The sequence below is a fragment of the Mobula hypostoma genome, chromosome 23 (assembly GCF_963921235.1).
Source record: "Mobula hypostoma chromosome 23, sMobHyp1.1, whole genome shotgun sequence".
Classification (NCBI taxonomy): Eukaryota; Metazoa; Chordata; class Chondrichthyes; order Myliobatiformes; family Myliobatidae; genus Mobula; species Mobula hypostoma.
The window spans coordinates 1,859,106-1,876,788 of record NC_086119.1 but is presented as its reverse complement, the minus strand read 5'-3'; the positions used below and the strand labels follow the sequence as shown (position 1 = coordinate 1,876,788).

General features: G+C 44.3%; 1 protein-coding gene across 3 annotated transcripts in view; it reads left to right on the top strand.

The window, feature by feature from the left end:
• The window catches only part of smg6 (SMG6 nonsense mediated mRNA decay factor), a 534,055-nt gene that overhangs the window by 493,866 nt on the left and 22,506 nt on the right, over positions 1-17,683 (top strand). For all 3 annotated transcript variants that reach the window (XM_063031015.1, XM_063031016.1, XM_063031017.1), the window contains one exon: positions 5,707-5,918. In XM_063031015.1, the coding sequence (XP_062887085.1) occupies positions 5,707-5,918 (212 nt within the window). The remainder of the gene's footprint in view (positions 1-5,706; positions 5,919-17,683) is intronic.

The following is a 17,683-nucleotide window of genomic DNA, read 5'->3' as shown; positions in this document are numbered from 1 at the left end:
GATGGTAATTGTATGGGTTGTTATAATGACCAGATATGAATGAAATGGAGAAACAAAGAGAGGCAAAGTAGGGACTGGTTGTATAAAGACAAAGTTAAACGCTCTTTATCTGAATGTGACTTTTCCCACATGGTACAAGTAGATGTAATAGTCATTGTGGAGGTTAGAGATGTAGAACTAGATTGGAGGAGAATTTTGTGATGGCCCTGAGGATTGGAAAAATATTAAAATAGTGGGTGAAGGTTGATAAAGGAAGAAAATGAGTTGAAAGCAAGTTACTGAGACTTTGTAGGAATACTAACTAATTGGAATTTCCACATCTATATATTAGAGTCATAGAGTTGTACAGCACAGGAACAGAGCAGGGAAAATACATATCGGTCCCTCAGGAGTAGAGTTGGGAAATTAATATTGGAGAATAATATAAAGGTCAAACTTTTTAAAGAATAACCAAAAAAATCTCAAAATAATATATGGTGACAAATACGTACTTTGATAATAAATTTACTTTCAACATTGAGTTTATGATGTTTTGTTTCAGTTTTTAAAGTGGAGCCGTATACATAAACTGAAGTATAAATAGGAGTAAGAGTAAGCCATTCAACGTCAGGTACCTGCTTTTTCATTCAGTTATCATCATGGCCGATCTGTTACCTCAATGTCCGTTTCCTGCACCAACCTTGTATCCCTTGGTTTAAATATTGTCAGTTGCAGTCTTGAATATACTCAGAAGCTAAACCTCCACACACTTCTTAGGTGGAGAATTCAATCCTCTTGGATAGAAATTACATTTTTCCATTCTTTTGTGAAGATATTTCTTCTCATCTCTGTGTTGCATGACCAGCTCATTATTCTAAGGCTGTAACCCCCGGTACTGATGCCCCAAGCAGAGGAAACCTTATTCTCTATTGTATCAAGAGGGTAACAGTTTTGTGGATTTCAATCAGATCCCTCTCATTTTTCTTATATCAAGAGATTATTGGCCAGGTCTGTTTAATTTCTTCTTGTGTAACCAGTCATCCTCAGAATCAGAGCAGTCCATGTATCGTAAATTTCACTTGGGTAAGGAGACGGGACTTGTGCACAGATGTGGACTCTGCAGAGCACTATTTAATCAGAGAAAGGTACCTCTACACTGCTTTTGAAATCCTCTGGCACTAAAGTATGACAGACTAAGTATGTAAACCAGTGGCGATTGATGTAGAACGGGGGTCCGTGCATCCCTTGCTGAGTGATATTGGTCCATGGCGTAAGAAAGGTTGGGAACCGCTGATGTAGAAGGACACCAACACCCTTCACTCTCTCCATTTTTGTTTTTTTTCTGACAAAGTGGATGACACTACATTCCTCAACTCCATATTCCATCTGCCATGCCCTTGCGCATTCCCTTGATATGCTTTTATCACCCAAAGCATCTCTACATCTCCCCACAGCCCACACTGCCACCTAACTTTATATCGTCAGCTAATTTGGACGTGTTACATTTCATATCCTCATCCAAACTATTGAAATAAGAAGACAAAAGATAGCGGGAAAATGAAATGGTTTTCAGAGGTTGCTTGATGAAGATGTATAAGATGGTAAGAGGCACAGACAGTGGACAGCCAGAGACTTTTTCCCAGGGAACTGGTTAATATGAGAGGGCATAATTGTAAGGTAATTGAGGGAAAGTATTGGGGGAGGGGGGTATTAGAGGTAAGTATTTTACACAGAGAGTGGTGGGTGCTTGGAATGCCCTGCCAAGGGTGGTAGTGGAGGCAAATACATTAAGGACATTTAAGAAACTCAAAGTCAGACACATAGATGATAAAAGAAATGGAGGGCTTTGAAGGAGGAAGAGTTAGATCGATCTTGAAAAAAGTTGAAAGGTCAGCATAACATCATGGGTCGAAAGGCCTGCACTGTGCTATAGTGTTCAGAATATCATTGGAGAAACAAGTGGACATAAAGTTGGCAAGACTCTTGGACCAAATGAAGGGCATCCTAGGGTTCTTAGGGGATGATTGTAATGTTAGTAGAGGCACTTGTGAACTCCCACTGTTCCCCATATTCTGGAAAAGTCCGAGCAAATAGGAGAACATAAATGGTCTGCCGCTATTTCAAAAGCAGAGGGAGACAGAAGCCAGAAACATTGAGGGAAACTGCTGGAATCTGTTATTTAGGAAGTGATGAGTGAACACCTGGAAAATTCTCATATGATTGGGCAAAGTCAACAAGGTTTATGAAAGTGAAATTGTTTGAGGATGTTAACTAGACGATGGAAGTCAGTTGACGTTATATATTTTGATTACCAAATGATATGCAGGTAGAATAGCAAAGATAAAGTCTTGTAGTATTGAGGGAAATATATCAGCAGAGATACTGAAAATTGAGATTAAAGATAAATAAGTTATTTTTAGCTTGGCAAGCTGTAACAAGTGGGGTGCTACAGAAATCAGTGCCAGGAACAACATCAACTGCATCTGACTGACTAGAAGCAGTCTTTTAATGTAATTGTATATTTGGAAACCAAGTTTGAGCGTGTGTCTGTGTGTGTAGGGGGAGATGTCAGAGGGAATACATAGGATTTCTGACAAGGATGATTGGCATGAGTACAAATTTCTTCTTTACATTGACTGTTTGCAATCTTCCCACAGTATTGTGAAAACAACAGGTGCTGTGAGTGAAGCTGGGAATTCCTGTAAGCTAAGCTTTTCAAGCTGAGAATCTCCCCTTTTGACAAGTAGTGGTTTTGTTTCTGCAGACCGTACTAGAATTCCAGGTAACAGGAGTGTTGGAGGAAGTACTATAGGTAGTCAAGGTGATGTATGCTGCATCAGAACACCAGTTTTATTGATGCAGAGTTATGCGTAGCTGTTGTTTTTCTGGTATCAGAAAGCAGCTGTGACCGTAGATGGAGAGGTGATGTTTCCTCTGCTCCTAGGTCTTGTAGAAGGAATTCCTGCATCACCCAGACTGTTGAGCCTGATCACTTTGGGTCACGGTTACTCCCAAGAGCAGTCTCAGAAGAGACAATGCTCCCACTGCTTCCATACTGTCTAAAAATTGCCATTCTCCACCTCTGGCATCATTCTCGCTCCTGTTTCCACCACCCTCCTGTAATGACGAGAGACATGTGAATTGGCTGTAGGCTGGGTGGGCAAACTGCCAGTCATTCCTTTTCACTGGATATAATGCCTTGTGTCTTGATCATCCTGTGTGCGCTCATCGTGGGCTGAAGGACCTGTACTGTACTGTTCTGTGTGCTATGGTATCTACTTGTGTTGTTACTGACAATGGGAATCCAGAAAGTTACAAGTAAATTTATTATCAAAGTACGTATATGTCATATGTACCATATACTAACCTGAGATTCATTTTTGCGGGCATTCACAGTAGGTACTAAGATACTTACTTTGCTTACTTTGGCCAAGTACTAAAGGCCTGTGCTGATCATCTGGCTGGGTAAAGCGAACTTTAACCCCTCACTTGGGCAGCGTGTGGTGCCCACCTGTTACAAGCAGGCTTCAACTGGACCATTGCCCAAGGAGAATGTGGTAACCTGCCTCAACAATTACCATCCAGTACTGCTTACATCCACAGTGATGAAGTCTTTTGAAAGCTTAGTGATGAAACACATCAAATCCTGCCTGAGATGCGATTTAGATCCACTTCAGTTTGCCAACTGGAGCAACAGGACCATTACAGATGCCATCTCATTGGCTCATCACTCAACCCTGGAACATCTGGACAGCAAAATGCATACATCAGGATGCTCTTTATCAATACCATCACCTCTTAAAAACTAATCAATAAGCTTCAAAACCTTGGCCATAATACCTCCTTGTGCAATATAGATCCGAGATTTCCTCATTTAGAGACCGCAAGTCAGTTTGGATTGACAGCAACATCTCCTCTCACGATCTCTATCAGCACTGGTTGTGTTCAGCCCTCTGCTCTACTTGCTTTACAGTTATTACTGTGTATGCTTAGCCACACACAGTTTGCAGACAACACCACTGTCATAGGTCAGGTCATAGCTGGTGAAGAATCAGCAGGGAAATTGAAAATCTGGCTGAGGGGTGCCACAGCAACAGCCTCTCACTCAATGTCAGCAAGACCAAGGATCTGATTATTGAGTTCAGGAAGAGGAAACCGGAGGTCCATGAGCCATTCCTCATCAGAGGTGGAGAGGCTCAGCAACTTTAAACTCCTCAGTGTTATCATTTCAGAGGGCCTGACCTGGCCCCAGCACATACTGTAAGTGCAATTACAAAGAAAGTACAGCACTGCCTCTTCTTCCTTAGGAGTTTGTGAAGATTTAGCATGTCATCTAAAACTTTTAACAAACGTCTATAGACGTGTGGTGGAGAGTATACTGACTGGCTGTGTCACAGCCTGGTATGGAAACACCAATGCCCTTGAACGGAAAATCCTACAAAAAGTAGTGGATACGCCTCAGTTCACCACAGGTAAAGCCCTCCCCATCTTTGAGTACATCTACATGAAGTGTTGTGGCTGGAAAGCAGCATCCATCATCAGAGATCCTCACCACCCAGGGTATGTTTTCTGCTTGCTGCTGCCATCAAGAAGAAAGTACAGGAGCCTCAGGACTCACACCATTAGGTTCAGGACCAGTTATTACCCCTCAACCAACAGGCTCTTCAACCAAAGGGGATAACTTCACTCAACTTCACTCGCCCCATCATTGAAATGTTCCCACAACCTATGGACTCACTTTCAAGGACTCTTCATCTCATGTTCTCAGTATTTATTGCTTAGTAATTTATTATTATTATTTCCTTAATATTTGTGAAGTTTGTTTTCTGTTGCACACTGGTTGAACGCTCAAGTTTTATTGATTCTGCTACGGTTATTATTCTATTGTGGACTTATTGAGTATGCCCGCAAGAAAATGATCTTCGGGTTGTATATGGTGACATATGTACTTAAACTTACTTTGAACCTTTAACTTTAAATACAAAGAGACACAATGAAAGACTGCACACAACAAGATGGACCAACAGCCAGTGTGCAAAAGACAACAAACTGTGCAGGTACAAAATAATAATGATAAATAAGTAAGCAATAAATATCGAGAACATGAGATGAAGAGTCGTGGATAGTAAGTCCATAGGTTGTGGGAACAACTCAGTGATGTGATGAGTAAAGTTATCCTTCCTGGTGCAAGAACCTGATGATTGAAGGGTAATAACTGCTCCTGATCCTGGTGGTGTGGGACCTGAGGGTAAGTTTGCAAAAAAATCAGGAAAAGTTAGTGCAGTTACAGGAGTGAAGGGGAATGGGTTGTTGCCTGTCAGTTCAACAGTGTCTTACTTTGTCACCCTGTTCTATTTTGCTCCTTCACACCTGTATTCAAAGGGCAGGTTGGTTTTGTGAACCTCAGCGCATCTTCCATTACAGAGATTAATTCAGTCAAAGGGCTAAGCAGACAGGATGCTGTGGTACCAGGGCAGCACCTTGTTGTCATCCTCTGGTGAAGCACAACGATGCTTAGGCGTACTGAGCTCAGTAACCATTTCACCGGACACTGCGTTTCTGCACTCACTTGTGTTGGGTGGTTTTATATATATTTTAGGAAGATTTCTCTGTGTCTGTGTAGTCTCACAGTGGAAGTGTTAATATAATGACGTTTTGGATAATTTCCTGCCGTTTCAAATACTAGATGTAGAATTGACAGACGCTGTGTGCTGTTTAATGTTTCAGTGATTAATGAGCTGGACGGCCTGGCGAAAGGCCAGGACGCAGACTACCACGCTGCAAGCCATGCCAGAGTTCTGCAGGAGAGAGCCAAGAGAGCCATCGACTTCTTGGAGCAAAGGTTTGAATCCCGTGACTCATGCCTGAGGGCCCTGACCAGCAGAGGTAACGAACTGGAGTCGATTGCATTCAGGAGTGAGGATACAACAGGACAGCAGGTAACCCTCCTCAACCCTCTCTTCTTTCTCCATCCCCATGATCTGCTGTTCCTGTCCAGTTTCTCATCACTGGTTGTCATCAACTAGCAGAAGCTGAACCTTCAGTTCAAATTAACATTATCCAAGAGCATATAGGCACATGGATAATCGAAAAATGGAAGGCTATGTAGGGGGGAGGGGTTAGATTGATCTTGGTGTACATAGGTCAACATAGTTCGGCATGGCTGTGGGCTGAAAGGCCTGTACTGTGCTGTTGAATGTTCCATAATGTATGTTCTAACACTGATGGTGCAAGTGGGGCTGGGCATTGAACTATCTGCTTGTTCAGCTGCCAGTGGTGTTCCTCAGAAAAATGCAATACCCTGGCCAGCATTCATACTTCAACCAATTTTGTCGCCAATATATCAGCAGCTCTTCTGCAGATGACAGGAAGGTTGTTGTATGTTACAACTGGACATTGACAGGATGTTGAGATGGGCAGAGAAGTGGCAGATGGAGTTCAATCCAGAAAAATGTGAAGTGATACACTTTGTAAAATCAAATTTGAAAGCAGATTATATGATTAACAGCAGGATTCTTAGCAGTGTAGAGGAATAGAAGGATCTTGGGATCCACATTCATAGTCGGGAGATTGAGTTCAATAACCACGAGGTAATGTTGCAGCTCCTTAAAACGCTAGTTAGACCAGACTTGGAATATTGTGTTCAATTCTGGTCACCTCAATACAGAAAGAATATGGAAGCTTTCCAGAGGGTGCAGAGGAGATTTACCAGGATGCTGCCTGGACTAGAGGTCACGTCTTATGAGGATAGGTAGAGCGAGCTAAGGCTTTTGTGTTTGGAGTGGAGGAGGATGAGACATGACTCGATAGAGGTGTACAAAATGATAAGAGGCATAGTCAGTCCTCAAATGTCCCTTAAACTCTCACTGCTGTGATCTCTGCACAACTTCTCACTGAGTTAGAATGGCCAGGGAAGTCAAACTGCTGTGAGCTAGGTGAGCAGCATTTGCCTTTCTCTGAGTCCCTTCTACTGCATTGCCGGCTAAAACTACTAACCCCATCATATCTAATCACTGTGACCATGCAAGGCCGCACAGTTAGCAGAACCTCAGTGGTTGGGAAGATGTTGGAGTCAATTGTTAGGATGAAGTGATGGAGTATTTGGTGACACAGGACAAGATGGTAAAAATTCAGCATGGTTTCCTTCAAGGAAAATCCTGCCTGATGTCCCTGTTGGAATTCTTAGAGGAGATTACAAGTAGGATTGATAAAGGGGATGCAGTGGATGTTGTATATTTGGACTTTCAGAAGGTCTTTGACAAATTGCCACACACGAGGCTGCTTATCAAGTTAAGACCCCATGATATCACAGGAAAGTTACTAACATGGTTAGAACATTGGCTGATTGGTAGGAGACAGCGAGTGGGAATTAAAAGATCCTTGTCTGGTTGGCTGCCAGTGACTAGTGGTGTTCCCCAGGGGTTGGTGTTGGGACCACTTCTTTTTATGCTGTATATAAATGATTTAGATGATGGAATAGATGGCTTTTTTGCCAAGTTTTCAGATGATACAAAGATTGGTGGAGGGGCAGGTAGTGTTGAGGAAACGAGTAGGATGCAGAAGGACTTAGACAGATTAGGAGAATGGGCAAGAAAGTGGGAAATGGAATACAATGTTGGAAAATGCATGGTCATATGCTTTGGTTGTAGAAATAAGTGTGCGGACTATTTTCTAAATGGGGAGAAAAGCCAGGAATCTGAGATGCAGAAGGACTTGGAGGGACTTGGGAGTCCTTGTGCTTGCAGGTTGAGTCGGTGGTGAGGAAGGCAAATGCCATGTTAGCATTCATTTCAAGAAGTCTAGAATACAAGAGCAGGGATGTGATGCTGAGGCTTTATAAGGCACTGGTGAGGCCTCACCTTGAGTATTGTGAACAGTTTTGGGCCTCTCATCTTAGAAAAGATGTGCTGGCATTGGAGAGGGTCCAGAGGAGGTTCATAAGGATGATCCCAGGAGTGAAAGGGTTATCATATGAGGAACCTTTAATGGCTCTGTATCTGTACTCTCTAGAATTCAGAAGGATGAGGGGGGATCTGATTGAAACCTTTCGAATGTAGAAAGATTAGACAGAGTAGATGTGGAAAGGATGTTTCCCATAGTGGTAGAGTCTAGGACAAGAGGGCACAGCCTCAGGATAGAGGGGCGCCCTTTCAAAACAGCGATGTGGAGAAATTTCTTTAGCCAAAGGGTGGTGAATTTGTGGAATTTGTTGCCACATGCAGCTGTGGAGGCCAGTTCATTGGGTGTATTTAAGGCAGAGATTGACAGGTTCTTGACTGGACTTGGCATCAAAGGTTACGGGGAGAAGGCCAGGAACTGGGGTTGAGGAGGAGATTAAAAAAAGAGGAACAGCCATGATTGAATGGCCGAGCAGACTCGATGGGCCAGATGGCCTAATTCTGCTCCTGTTATGGTCTTATGATCTAATTGGGTTTGGGGCAGAAACCATAAGGAGTGGGCTGGTTTGAGCACTGAGTGTTTCAGGCTTCACACCACATGTCTAGTATGGTTACGTGGAAAGGACAGGCAGGTTGTTCAATACCTTGTGAAATCTAATACTCTTGTTCATATCTAGGCGGCTGCTTTTCTGTGTAAGTAGTACCAAAAAGTGTCCTTGTTGGTACTGGCTCTATCCTCAGTTATTTCCCCTCTGATGCCCTCAAAGCCTGCACGATCAAGTCTAGAGCAATGCAATCCAGAAATACTGCCCTCCAGACACAGGATAAATCACCTCTCTTTTAAAAAAATTGTTTTTTTTATAACTTCATGAATTTCTGTTCATCAAAATTTGGGAGGCGGCACTGCAAGGGGTTTGATGAATTGCTTAATACTGTTAGTGGCTGTGTCCCAGCCTGTATCAGGTGTGGATGGGTTCTGTGAAAAACAGCTTCAGAAAGACTTTGAAAAACTATTGTCCTCGTTTTATTCTTCAAAGGAAAATCACTCTGGATGCTCAGTTATTCAGGGCCCACTTTCATCTGTCATGTTCTTTAAACAATATACACTTTCACAGGCAGAACTGGGAAACAGTTTCCTTTCGTAGGGGAATCTGGGCCAAGAGGTACAATTCAAACTTTCTGGCCAAGACATTCAGGAATAAAATCAGGAAGAACTAATTCATATGAAGGTTAATGCTGGGTTCATGAAGGTGTTTTGAGAGCTGTAATGAGGTGCAGCACATTATCAGGAGTGGTTGCAAACACCAAACTGTTTGGGGGGAGCTCAGTGGGCCAGGTAGCATCATGGAGAAGGAGGACTGTTGATGAAACCATGCGTCAGAGCTGATCTTTATTTATTTAGAGATACAGTGCAGAACAGGCCCTTCTGACCCAACGAGCCACACTGCCCAGAAACTCACCTATTTAACACTAGCCTAAACACAGAACAATTTAGAATGACCAATAACCTGCTTGCCGGTAAGTCTTTGGACCATGGGAGGAAACCGTGTCACCTGGAGAAAATCCATGCAGTTCATGGGGAGAACATACAAAATCCTTACAGATGGTGCCAGAATTGAACTCTGAACTCCAGAACAGCCCGGGCTGCAGTAGCATCACACGAAGCACTATGCTACTGTGACACCCATGCTGCAGGAGAGATAGCCAGTATAAAGAGGTGACTGGTTACCTCCCTCTACACTATTCTCTTGATGCAGGGTTTCGGTATGAAGCATCCCTCTGCCTCTACAGACGCTGCTTGACCCACTGATCTCCTACAGCAGATTTGTCTTTGCTCTGCGGCCTGATGAATTGAATTGAATTGACTTTATTTCTTATATCCTTCACATACATGAGGAGTAAAAATCTTTACATTACGTCTCTGTCTAAATGTGCAATGTACAATCATAGTAATTTGTTATAATTTATAATAAATAGAACAGTCAATGTAACAGAAATACACTCAAATCAGTGTGAGTTAATCGGTCTGATGGCCTGGTGGGAGAAGCTGTCCTGATGCCTGTTGGTCCTGGCTTTTATGCTGCGGTACCGCTTCCCAGATAGTAGCAGCTGGAATAGACAGTGACTTGGGTTTCCAATGATCCTTCGGGCCCTTTTTTCAGACCTGCCTTTGTAAATGTCCTGAATCATGGGAAGTTCACAACTACAGTTATGCTGGGCTGTTCGCATCACTCTCTGCAGAAGCCTGCAATTAAGGGAGGTTCAGTTCCCATACCAGGCAGTGATGCAGCCAGTCAGGATGCTCTCAATTGTAGAAAGTTCTTAGGATTTGGGGGACCATACCAAACTTCCTCAACCGCCTGAGGTGAAAGAGGTGCTATCATGCCTTTTTCACCACACAGCTGGTGTGTACAGACCATGTGAGGTACTCGGTGATATGGATGCCGAGGAATTTAAAGCTGTTTACCCTCTCAACCCCAGATCCATCGATGTCAATAGGGGTTAGCCCGTCTCCATTCCTCCTGTAATCCACAACCAGCTCCTTTGTTTTAGCGACACTGAGGGAGAGATTGTTTTCTTGACACCATTGTGTCAGAGAGATGACTTCTCCCTGTAGGCCATCTCTTTATTGTTTGAGATTAGGCCAATCAATGTAGTGTCAATGGCAAATTTAATTAGCAGATTAGAGCTGTGGGTGGTAACATAGTCATGCTGTGTCTCTAGGTATGTTTGCTGCAGGAAATGATTGAATTAGAAAGCAGTAACTTGGAAAGGTGTCATCTCTAACTTCGCAGAATATCCTGGATATCTGTGAGAAATCGGAGATTCAGCCACAGAAGGAGACAAAACCATAAGACATAGGAGCAGAATTAAGCCATTTGGCCCATCGTGTCTGCTCCACCATTCGATCATGGTTGATTTATTTTCCCTCTCAACCCCGTTCTCCTGACTTTTCCCCTCTGAAGCCCTTATTAATTAAGAACCTACTAACCTCTGCTTTAAATATATTCAATAACTTGACCTTCACGGCCATATGCAGCAATGAATCTCACATTTTCATTGCCCTGCCCTCTAGCTAAGGAGATTCCTCTTCACCTTTGTTCTCAAAGGACATCATTCATTCCATATTGCCCTCTTGTCCTAGACTGTCCCGCGATAGAAAATATCCTCTGTGCATTGACTCTATCTAGGTCTTTCTACGTAGATGTTGGGGCATACTACCAGAAGGTTGGTGCACTGATGGGTTTAGGAGAGGGAGGGAATGAGAAATGTCAGAACCCGAAGGCAGGGCGGTCAGCGGGAGAACAGTCAGTCTCGTGAGCTCCAGAGGCCAGGAGGACTCCGATTCCAAAGAATTGTCGGGGACAAAGGTAATTCAGAGTGAGACGTGCAGAGACTTGAAACCAAGGCAGGGACATTTTATATCAAGTTAAGCATTGGAAAAGCTCTCTGGCACATAGAGTTGGCAAGTTTAATGCTGCTGGGTAACCTCCTGTTGCTGTCAGCGGGGATGTCCGTGTTGCGTGAACAAAAGCCTGGTGATAAACAGTGTGCAGGAACAATTCACTGAGTTGGGTTTACAGCAGAAACATTTAAGTGAACTTCAAACTGATTAACAAGAGGAAATCTACAATAGACAATAGGTGCAGGAGTAGGCCATTCGGCCCTTCGAGCCAGCACCGCCATTCACTGTGATCATGGCTGATCATCCACTATCAGTATCCAGTTCCTGCCTTACCCCCATAACCTTTGATTCCGCTATCTTTAAGAGCTCTATCCAGCTCTTTCTTGAAAGCATCCAGAGACTTGGCCTCCACAGCCTTCTGGAGCAGAGCATTCCATATATCCACCACTCTCTGGGTGAAAAAGTTTTTCCTCAACTCCGTTCTAAATGGCCTACCCCTAATTCTTAAACTGTGGCCTCTGGTTCTGGACTCACCCATCAGCGGGAACATGCTTCCTGCCTGCAGCGTGTCCAATCCCTTAATAATCTTATGTTTCAATAAGATCCCCTCTCAGCCTTCTAAATTCCAGAGTATACAAACTCAGTTGCTCCAATCTTTCAACATATGACAGTCCCGCCATACCGGGAATTAACCTTGTGAACCTATGCTGCACTCCCTCAATAGCAAGAATGTCCTTCCTCAAATTTGGAGACCAAAACTGCACACAGTACTCCAGGTGTGGTCTCACCAAGGCCCTGTACAGCTGCAGAAGGACCTCTTTGCTCTTATACTCAATTCCCCTTGTTATGAAGGCCAGCATGCCATTAGCTTTTTTCACTGCCTGCTGTACTTGCATGCTTGCTTTCAGTGACTGATGCACAAGAACACCTAGATCTCGTTGTGCTTCCCCTTTTCCTAACTTGACTCCATTTAGATAATAATCTGCCTTCCCGTTCTTACCACCAAAGTGGATAACCTCACATTTATCCACATTAAACTGCATCTGCCATGCATCTGCCCACTCACCCAGCCTGTCCAAGTCACACTGCATTCTCATAACATCCTCCTCACATTTCACACCGCCTCCCAGCTTTGTGTCATCAGCAAATTTGCTAATGTTACTTTTAATTCCCTCCTGTAAATCATTAATATATATTGTAAACGGCTGCGGTCCCAGCACTGAACCCTGCGGTACCCCACTGGTCACTGCCTGCCATTCCGAAATGGACCCATTAATCGCTACTCTTTGTTTTCTGTCAGCCAGCCAATTTTCAATCCATGTCAGTACTCTGCCCCCAATACCATGTGCCCTAATTTTGCCCACTAATCTCCTATGTGGGACTTTATCAAAGGCTTTCCGAAAGTCCAGGTACACTACATCCACTGGCTCTCCCTTGTCCATTTTCATAGTTACATCAGATGCTGAAAATCCGAGCAACACACACAAAATGCTGGAGGAGCTCAGCAAGCCAGGCAGTGTCATTGGAAAAGAGTACAGTCGACGTTTCGGGCTGAGACTCTTCGGCAGGACTGGATAAAAAAAAGCTGAGGAGTAGATTTAAAAGATAGAGGGAGGGGAGAGAGAAACACAAGGTGATAGGTGAAACCTCGAAGTGGAGGGATGAAGTAAAGAGCTGGGAAGTTGATTGGTGAGATGAGGTGAGAGAGGGAAAAGGGGATGGGAAGTGGTGGTTTGGGTAGGGTGGTATTTCCGGAAGTTTGAGAAATTGATGTTCATGCCATTAGGTTGGAGGCTACCCAAATGGAATATAAGATGTCATCCCGCCAACCTAAGTGCGGCCTCATAATGACTGTGGAAGAGGCCATGGATGGACATATTAGAATGGGAGTGGGAAGTGGAATTAAAATGGGTGGCCACTGGGAGATGCTGCATATTCTGGCAGATGGAGCATAGATGATCGGCAAAGCAGTCTCCCAGTCTACATTGGGTCTCTGCAATGTATAGGAGACCATACAGCAAATGGCCCCAGCAGACTCAAGGGTGAAGTGTCACCTCACCTGGAAGGACTGTTTAGGGCTCTGGATAGTAGTGAGGGAGGAGGTGTAGAGGCAGGTGTAGCACCTATACTGCTTGCAGGGATAAGTGCCAGGAGGGAGATCAGTGGGGAGGGACGAATGGACAAGAGTCGTGTAGGGAGCGATCCCTACGGAAAGCAGAAAGTTGGGTGAGGGGGGAGGAGAAGATGAGCTTAGTGGTGGGATCCCGTCAGAGGTGGCGGAAGTTTCAGAGAATTATGTCCTGGATGCGGAGGCTGGTGGGATGGTAGGTGAGGACAAGAGGAACCCTATCCTGGTACGGTGACGGAAGGATGGGGTAAGAGCAGACGTGTGTGAAATGGAAGAGATGCAGTTCAGGGCAGTGTTGATGGTGGATAAGCTGTCTCTGGAGACACAGACAGTGAGATCGAGAAAAGGAGGGAAGGGAGGTGTCGGAAATGGACCAGGTATATTTGAGGTCAGGGTGGAAGTTGGAGGCAAAGTGGATGAAGTTTGCGAGTTCAGCATGGGTGCAGGAAGCAGCACCAATATAATCGTCGCGTAGTTTAGGAAAATGTGGGACAGTCACCTGTGTAGGCTTACAACATAGACTGTTCCATGAAGCCGACAAACAGACAAGCATAGCTGGGACCCATGCAAGCTCCCATTGCTACCCCTTTTATTTGAAGGAAGTGGGAGGAGCCAAAGGAGAAATTATTTAGAGTGAGGCAGAGGAGAGTGGTGGTAGAGGAGAACTGGTTAGGTCTGGTGTCCAGAAAAAGACTGAGAGCTTTGAGGCCTTGCTGGTGGGGGATGGAGGTGTATAGGTACTGGACATCCATAGTAAAAATGAGGTGATGGGGACCAGGGAACTTGAAATCCTTGAAAAGATCAAGAGACTGTGAGGTGTCATGGATGTAGATAGGAAGGGACTGAACTAGAGGGGATAAAACAGAGTCGAGGTAAGATGCTATGATTTCAGTGGGGCAGGAACGAGCTGAAACAGTGGGTCTACCTGGACAAGCTGGTTGTCTTAACTGATTAAATTTAAACTGTCCTTAAGAAAAACAAGTGTGAATGTAACAGGTTTGGAAATGTGCAAGCCTCTGAGTTGTCTATTTTCTTACACAGAGAATGGTGGGTATGTGGATCGCACTGCCAGGGGTGCTGGTAGAGGCAGATACGTTAGGGACATTTAAGAAGCTCTTGAACAGGCACATGGGTGACAGAAAACTAGAGGCCTATGTGGGGGGGAAGGGTGAGATTGATCTTGGAGTAGGTTAAGCAGGGCCGTAGGGTCTGTCCTGTGCCGTACCATTCCATGTTCTGTCTCAAGAAGCTCAGCAAGAGCTGACAGGAGCTTGACTCATGGTGGTTCTTTGAGTCAAGCACCAGGAAGGGGATGATGTTATGAATAAAATTGTTAATTGCCACACTCTTGCCTAACGAGCCCACGTGGCCTAATTACACCCATGTGACCAATTAACCTACTTACCGGAGCATCTGGAGGAAACTCACGGAGTCACAGGGAGAATGTACAAGCTCCTTGCGGACAATGGGTGAACTAAATCTAGGTCGATTGTCACTATAATGGTGGTACACATCCACGCTGTTTGCTGTAATAGTGTTACACTACTGCACTGATCACTGTAATAGTGTCACGCTACCATGCTGATTGCTGTAATAGTGTCACGCTACCATACTAATTGATGAAATAGTGTTACACTGCTATGCTGATTGATGAAATTGCGTTACACTATCATACTGATTGATGAAATAGTGTTATACTACCATGCTGATTGATGAAATTGTGTTACGCTACCATGCTGATTGATGAAATAGCATTACACTACCATGCTGATTGATGAAATTGTGTTACACTACCATACTGATGAAATTGTGCTACACTACCATGATGATTGCTGTAATAGTGTTAAGCTTACTGCTACGCTACCGTGCTGCACAAAAAATAAGTCTCCAGCAGTCAGCAGCAGAGGTTGGGATCGAACCCAGCTCTCTGGAACTGAGGCAATGACTCTGCCAGTCATCATTTGCCACTGTTGGCCCTAATTAACTGCAGTGATATGGTTTAATATCCAAAGGCTGCCTTTCAGAGCTGTTGTTTATTGACAGAGTGGGATTAAGCGGCCAGTGCAGAGGGCAGTGAGAGGAAGCGCAGGTGTTGTGTGGAACGGACTGGCCTTTCACATTGCCTCCAGTCTAGGGGCCACAATGTGGAGGTGAGACAGCACGTTGCTTCTGGCACTTCCAGTCACCATGTAAACTCTGCCGTCCTGCCAGGTGTTTATTGTCTGTTTGTTCAGACTGTGCCTCACTAGGGACACATAAGCCACTGCCATAAACAGAGCTCAAATAAAGGTTTTATGTACACGCTCCAGCATCCTATAAACTGCAGCACAGCCACATACTCAGGGCTAGAGCTTCTTGGAAAAGTAAGTTCCAGCAAACTCCTACCACTAACCCCACCCCCCTTCTCCCATCCTGCATCACCCAACAGAAGAGACTTTAAACTGCTGTTGCTTCATACAGTCCCTCTGAAATTAGTTGCAGGTGTAACAGGAACACCTGCAGGAGAGTTCAAAATCTAATCCGGACACTATTCTGAATTTTCTGAACCTGCCTGCAACATGTGGCCTCCATTACACAGCTGTGCTTGGCTCCCTCTCCTTCATCGTGATGTTGTGCTGGCTAGAGAAATTTCAAAGCAACACTCTCACGTACCCTGGCTATTCATGTATTTTACTTATCTCCAACGAGCCTATATCCTAATTATCATCACCCATTCAGACCTTACCTGTTACAAATACGTTAAAGTTCCAGTTTAGCAAATGCTTTTGGGATGTGTTCAGTTCCAATCTCCTCATTATAGGAAGGATGTGAAAGCTTTAGGGAAAATGCAAAGGAGATTTACCAGGATGCCACCTGGACTAGAGGGTATGCCTTATGAAGAAAGGTTGAGCAAACCAGGCCTTTTCTCTTTGGCGCAAACAAAGAAGAGAGGTAACTCCATAGAGGTCTACAAGATGTTAAGGGCATAGATAGACTGGACAGCCAGAGACTTATACCTTGGGGGAAATGGCTAATACGAAGAGGCAGAATTTGAAGTTGTTTGGAAGAAAATGTAAGCGTGTGTGCGCACACGCATATCCGCGGCCATCACAAGCGATGGGGACCACTGACATCCTTGGGTGAGTGTTTTTGTGATGTTGTGACTTGCATATAAGTTTGATTAATGTGAAGGAGAGTTGCTCAGGTCCTCATCCTCACTGTCTTATCTGGATCCAATGGCAAGACGACTAGAGGTAGGCGATGATGCGGTGGAAGTCCAGGGCAATCTATGTGTCTTGCTGTGATCTTTGCCCTCCACAAAGCATGCTGGGAAATGCCTTCCTGCCCGTTGAACCGTTTGGTGGTTTCCTCCCTGCAGTCTGCTGAATCCAGTCTTCATTGGAGGGAAGTATAGGGGTGATGTCAGTGGTAGGTTTTTTTTAGTGGTGGGAGCATGGAACATGCTGCCATGGGTGGTGAATGAAGCAGGTTCATCAGGGACAATTCAGAAACTCTTAGACAGGTATATGGATAAAAGAAAGCTCCCTTTACATTAAGCTCCCTGATCAAATCCGGTTCATTACACAGTACCCAAACCAGAATGGCCTTTCCCTGAGTGGACTCAACCATGAGTTACTCTAAAAAAAACACCTCATAGGCCTTTCACAAATTCCTCCTCTTGGAATCCAGCACCAACCTGATTTTCACAATCTACCTGCATATTGAAATCCCCCGTAACTATTGTAACATTGCCCTTATTATACGGCTTTTCTATTTCCCATTGAAATTTATATCCCACATCCTAGCTACTGTTCAAGGGCCTTATATAACTCCCATCAGGATCTTTCTACCTCTGCAGTTTCTTAACTCTATCTACAAGGATTCTACATCTCCAAAACCTGATCAGCTCTTTCTGAGGATTTGATTTCAATTTTTGCCCCTCTGCATACCTAACTGTCCTTTTGATATAAAGTGTATGCTTGGATGTTAAGCTCCTAACCATGATCTTCTTTCAGCCACATCTCAGTGATGCCCATAACATCATACCTACTGATCTCTAACTGCACTATAAGATCATCTACCTTATTCTGTATACTGTATGCATTCAGATATAGCACCTTCAGTCCTGTGTTTACCTTTTTTGAGTTTGGCCCCCCCGTGACACTTTAACTCATCACACTGAATGCAGTTTTGCTCCATCCTCAGCCCTATCACTCTGGTTCCCATCCCCCTGCCAAATTAATTCAAGGGTCAAGGGAGGGGGATGGGGCTAACATGGGATAGGACAACACA